Genomic DNA, 5,947 nt, shown 5'->3' on the forward strand with positions numbered 1-5,947 from the left:
TCCTGGCTCTACCACTTGTCTGCCCTGTGACCTTGTGGCTTAACTTCCCTGGGCCTCAGTTTCCTCATCCTTAAAATGGGGACTCAATACCCCATTGATGGGATATTGATTGATTAATGGGCCAGGAACCCTGTCTGACAATCTTGTATCAACCCCAGCATTTAGTACAGTGCTTAGCACATGATAAGCACTTAACAAATACTATTATTATTGTTATTATTATTATAGTATTATTACGTTAGGAGTCATCCGGTAGGGAGTGGGCCTGGAACCTACAGATCCCAGGGTCCGGGGTTGGGGAGAGGGGGTCTCCCTGAAAATCTCTGCCCCTTCCACATGCCCCTCCTGGATGGGGCGGTCAGGCCTGAGATCAGCTGCTCCACCAGCTGGGCCCCGGAGGGGGCAGCCCTGGAAGATGGCACCAGGGGACCAGCGCCTCTCTCTCTCTGCAGCCGCGGGCTGGCGCCGCCCTGCAGTCTGGCTGGCACGGGGTGGGGGCAGTCAGAGGAGCCCAGCCCCGGGGGAGGGCAGTCCAGGACAGGGGCTGCCCCTCCCCCTGCCCCCGCCGGTGCCCCTCCCGTGCCCCCCTCAGACCGGGTGCACGAACTGGTAGACGAGGCGCTGGGAGATGTCGGGTTTGCGGATGATGCCTTTCTTGTAATACTGGCGGATGGAGCGGCTCAGCTTGTCATAGTTCATGGCCGGCCGGTTTTTCCGGATACCCCAGAGTCGAGCCACCTGGGCTGAGTCCTCGATCTTGAAGATGCCTGGCCCGGTTGACGGAGGGAGGAGGGTGGCGGCGGGGGGCAGAGGAGAAGACACAGTCATGGAGTGAGTGGGGTGGTCCGCGACTGGAAGGGTCTTCGGGAGATAATCGGGCCACCAGAACTCCTGTCTCCGGGCAATGGGACCCCCCACCTTCTTGACCCTTCCTTAAAAGCCTCCCCCTGGCTCCTGGGGCGGGTACCGTCTGAAAGTCCTTCCTGATGTTCGGCCTAGCCCCTTCCTGCTGCCATTAAGCTTGGTCTCTCCCTTGTCCTGAAGCTGCAGTGCCCGACTGTAGCCCGGGCTGTCCCCTTCCTGCATGAGTCAGCTCCCGGGGTGTCTTAGGCCTCTGCCTTGCTCCGGCCCCTGCCCCCGGGCCCGGACCCCGACCCCCGGCCCCGGCCCAGCCCACCTTTCTCTTTGTTGAGCCAGCGGATGAAGCGGCCGTAGTTGTGTGGCTTGAGGAGCAGCTCTTTGAGGAACTGCCAGAGGTGGATGGGCTGCCCCGAGCAGGAGGAATCCACCTCACTGTCCGTCCAACTCTCCTCGCTCCCTGCTGTGGGCCAAGGACCGGGGCGGTGGGCCAGCTTGGAGCCGCCCCAGGGGCCGTGCCCTCACAGGCCCCACCTTTTCCCTCCCTTCCCTTCCCCTTTCCTCTCCTCTTCTTCCCCCCTTTCTCCTCCCCTCCCTTCTCTCCCATGTCCTCACCTCCCTCCTTCCTCCCTTTCCCTCCTCCTTCTCCTCCTTTACCCTCCTCCCCCTTCCACCCTTCCCCTTGCCTCTCCTCCCATTCTCTCCCCTCTCCTCTTTCCCTTCCCTCTCCTCCTTTCCCTCCCTTCCCCTCTCCTCCCCTTTCCTCTCCTCTTTCTTCCATTTTCCTCTCCTCTTCTCTCCTCTCCTTTCCTCCCTCCCCTCTCCTCCCTTTCCTTCCCTTTCCTTACCTCTCCTAACCTCTACTCCTTTTCCTTCTCCTCTCTTCTCCTCACTTCTCTTCTCTTCACTCCTTTTGTCCCTTTTCCTTACCTCCCCTCCTCTCTCCTCCCCTTTCCTCCCTTCCCCTCTCCTCCCTTTCCTTCCCTTTCTTTACCTCTCCTCCCCTCCCCTCTCTTCACCTCTCCTCCTTGTCCTTCTCCTCTCTTCTCTCCACTCCTTTCTTTCCTTTTTCTCCCCTCCCCTCTCCTCCCCTTCCTTTCTTCCCCTCTCTTCCCCTACCTTTCCCTTTCCTCTTCCCTTAGCACCCCCCAGCCCCCGCGCAAAAAGCCCCCTCCCCTGAGGAGCCGAACTTACTGCAGTACTGCATCTCTCCGGGGGATGTTCTTTCTTTCATCCAGGCCGCTACAAGAGATGCAAGGGCTAGTCAGTCCCGGCATGCAGGACAGTGTTCTGCGCTCAATCAATACCAGTGACGGATTGGCTAATTGACGGTCAAAGGCGTGGATAAGGGACAGGTGGGTGGGGTGGGCCAGGGGAGGGATTGGGGGGCAAGAGGGAAAAACGTTTTGCCACCCAACCAGCCCCTCAACCCCAATCCCCCTCAGATGGAGACCCTAACCCCCAAGAGACAAAGAGACAGAAGCAGACCCAGCTCGGGACAGTTGAGCCTGCCTCCTCATGCCTCTGGATGAGAGAGGAGATGGGAGTAGGGGGTGAGAAGGGAGGTGGTCAACATCCAGCCCCGATGTCCGGCCCGCGGGTGGCGAAGTCTTGCCGGCGATGGGGCTGCGAAGGGTTAGGAAGGGCCAGGAAGGGCGAGAGCCCAGCATTCAGCCTTGGCCTGTCCCGCTCCTCCCTCTCCCTCCTGCTCCTGGTCCGGCCTCCCACCTCCCACCCTGGCTGCCTCTACCTGACTTCCAAATGTCCAGGTGGGCATGAAGGACATCCCCGCTGAGGGGGGACCGTTGGCGGAACTGCTCCTCGGACATGGCGCACAGCTCTCGGCCGGTCAGTTCCTGGAACGCCCGGCCCACTGGGGGCAGCCGGTACTGGTGTTCCGTCCACAGGATCCACTTCTGGACGTTCCCTGGGCTCCAGTCGGCCGGGTCTGTGGAGCGGAGCCCCGGACCCCCGGACAAATCCCGCCATCTGCCAGGGTGTGGGGGAGGTGCCTGGGGTCGGGCACGGGCAAGGCTGGGGACAGGGCCAGGGGTGGGGACCTAACCAGGCATTGGCATTAAATAAGCACATCTGGGTGTCACTCCCTTCCAAGCCAAGAAAGTCCGCCAGCCGCTCAGTTTGTGGAGAGGGCAGAGTCCCGATTTGGCCAGGGCACTGCGAGGTGGGGCGGAGGGTGGGGAAGAGTCAGTTCCTGCCAGGGAGGAGATGCCCGGGGGGCAGAATGCGGGCACAGACATAGAGGACTGGATGACCAGGGAAGAATGGTGGGAGGAGGAGGAGACAGCACCCCCGCTCCAGAGAAACGGACGGTCCGACGGGAGAGGCGGAGGAGAAACGGTTGACCCAACACAGGCAGACAACCCCAAAATGCAGGACCAGGGATGGAAGCCGTCAAAAAACCAAAAAGGAAATCCACACTCCTAACAGAGACTCCCTAAGATCTGGGGGAAGCTGCATCCATGTGATCGCTTTCAGGGGAAGTCAGTCTGGGGAGGCTTCTGAGAGGAGGTGGGCTTTTCTCCATTTTTTCAGGAGGGGATTAAGAGGCGAGGGGAGGACGTTCCAAGCAGGGTGAATAGGCACAAGCAATAGTGGACTTGGAGCTGGGTACTGGCCCCGAGCCTCAGGCCCTCCGACCCATCCCCGGGGGTGACCTTCTCGCCCCGCGTGCTGCTCAATGGTCCATTGCACCCCGATGTCAGAGCCATCTGTTCCAGGCTCCATTGTTCACGCGGTGGGCAGACGCCTCCTCCAGCCCGTGGGAGACAGAGGGCCCGGCAGCTCCGAGGAGTAGGGGGCGGAGAAGGGAACAGCCTGCCCAGGATCCCCCCGACAGAGAGAGGCACAGGGAGAAATGGGCTGGAAGGGGCCGGGGAGTTGGGGTGGGTGGAAGGAGGATTGAGGGAGCCTAGCGGGTGCGGGGTTGTAGGTCTAGACCCTGTGGGGAAGAGAGTAAGGGTTCGGTTTGGTGATGGAAGACCTAGATTAAGTGACTTCTCTGGGGATTTACCAAAATCTGGATTCACAGAGAGACAGAGTTTCTGAACAGGAACACCCTAGAGAGGGACTCTCACCCCCTGGCTCACACACGTACACAAAAAAAAACTCAAAGACACACAGGAACACACACCACCACTCACACCTAGAGGTACTCACAGTCCCAGGCTTGCAGCCCGGCACGCATACACACAGGCACATATTCAGACAAGCCACATGCAAAAACAAACACTGACACATCCAGGGAAGGACAGACCTATGCAAACACCCACAGATACGCACACACACACACACACACACACAAACACACACATCCCCACAAATTCACACACCTCCCCTGACCCCCAGCTTTACAGCTCCAAGCAGAGAAGAGGCCTGTGAGGAAGAAGGCCCTAATCTGTCTGGAAGAACTGGGCAACTAGGGAAGGCGGTGAGTCCAGATGAGGTTGGGAGAATCTGGGACGGGGTTGGGAAGGGCTTGGGGCGGGAAGGGGGGAACTGGGGCGGGGGGAGCAGGGGTAGAGGTTCATCCTGGGGAGTTCTCTTCACAGAAGGGGTGGCCCCTGACTCTCCTGGTTTGGGGCTAGTCCCAATCTTCCCTATGAAGGTTCTGGCGGGGCCCGGGTCCGTGGGACTACTTTCCCCCAATCCCCACTCTCTGCCCTCTTCCCACACCCCGACCCCAAGCCTAGGAGCCACCCCCGTAGTCCAGGCTGGACCCAGATCCAGCCAGGGCTGCCCCCACCCACCTGCTGTGATGTTGAGCAGTTTGCAGGCCGTCTGGATGTCCTTGAGGACCTCGCCCACCACCATGGACTGCACTTGCTCCAGGGAGGCCTCCTCCAGAGGCAGGCTGGGAGCACAGGGCAGCCCTGGCCCCGCCGGCCCCACCCCTAGACCCGGACTGTCGATAATGGGGCACTGTTCCGGCTCCTTCGGGGCCACGGCGCCCCCGCCCCCGGGGGGGCCCTGGCCCGAGCCCTTAGGTCCCCAGCCTCCGTCCTCGGGGTACAGCATGTCGAAGTAGGAGAGGTAGAAGGCCGACAGGCCCTGCTCGGGGCTGGCTGGGGGGCTCCAGCTGGGCCTCTCGGCCTCGGCCGCCTTCTCCGGGCCCGTCAGCAGCACAGCGTCAGGCAGGAGGAGCCGGGCCGGCGGCAGCGTGGTCAGTCCGGGCCCGGCGCTGCCCATCCCTCCGCACGGGATCACCCTGGCGTCTGCAGCCCGTGGGGCGGAGTGGTCCGGGGCGGGACGGAGAGGGGGGAGGGGGGAGACAGAGACACGGACGTTCGTCAGTGGGCCGAACCTCGGCCGTGGCCTGCACAGTGGGGACCGCTAAGCCTGTTAGGTGGGGCGGAGGCCCCCGCCCTCTGGCTCGGCGGGGCTCGGGCGCCCGATGCTTCTGGGTCACCGGGCAGCGTGGAGACTCAGACGGCTCCGGGGAGTCCCAGGTGTCCAAGGGAACCACCACCCGGGGCCTGGGGGCATCCTGGGGGAGCTCCCGAGGGTCGCAGAGGTGGAGGAGAGGCACATCTCCAAGTGACAGGACCGGGGTAGGGATAAGGGAGAGCCCAGTCTGGCCACTCGTCCCCGGGAGCAGATGGGGGTGGTGGCCAGCCTCCTCCATCCACACCAGGCTCACCCCAGAGGGTGGGAAGGGTGGTCGCCTGCTCCCGGCGACCAGATGGAGCCTTGGGGTCCCCAGCCCTGTGGCCCTTTAGCCCTGGGTCCTACGGTCCCTCAGCTCCCTGGCCCCTTTAGTCCCGGGTCCCTCGGCCCTTCAGCTTCTGAAAGCTACTCCTTGGCCCTCTGGTCCCTTAGCCCCTTGTCCCTCAGTCCTCCGGCTCCTAGCCCCAGTCCCCCGGCCCCCAAAATCTCACTTCCCGGCCCTCTGGTTCCTTAGCCCAGGGTCCCTCGGTTCCCCGCCTTTCTAGCCCCCGAACCCGCAGGTCCCCAGAGATCACTCCACGGCTCCTTAGCTCACACCTAGTACACTCTTTCCTCTTGCTGCTGCCAGGGCAGGGGCTTGGGACACGGGACCTACTGAGGGTCATCCAGTCCATTCCCCTGCTAT

At 62.1% G+C, this 5,947-nt stretch overlaps 1 protein-coding gene across 1 annotated transcript; it reads right to left on the reverse strand.

Annotated features, from left to right (window-relative positions):
* Positions 1-567: 567 nt before the first annotated feature.
* On the reverse strand, positions 568-5,064 carry SPDEF (SAM pointed domain containing ETS transcription factor). Its single transcript, XM_029069791.2, has 5 exons — positions 4,626-5,064; positions 2,609-2,806; positions 2,053-2,100; positions 1,178-1,321; positions 568-767 (listed from the first exon to the last, which is right to left on the reverse strand). The coding sequence occupies exons 1-5, from the start codon at positions 5,062-5,064 to the stop codon at positions 589-591; spliced, it is 1,008 nt and encodes a 335-aa protein (XP_028925624.1). The 3' UTR covers positions 568-588.
* Between the last annotated feature and the right edge of the window lie 883 nt (positions 5,065-5,947).

Source organism: Ornithorhynchus anatinus, chromosome 7 (assembly GCF_004115215.2).
Source record: "Ornithorhynchus anatinus isolate Pmale09 chromosome 7, mOrnAna1.pri.v4, whole genome shotgun sequence".
NCBI lineage: Eukaryota > Metazoa > Chordata > Mammalia > Monotremata > Ornithorhynchidae > Ornithorhynchus > Ornithorhynchus anatinus.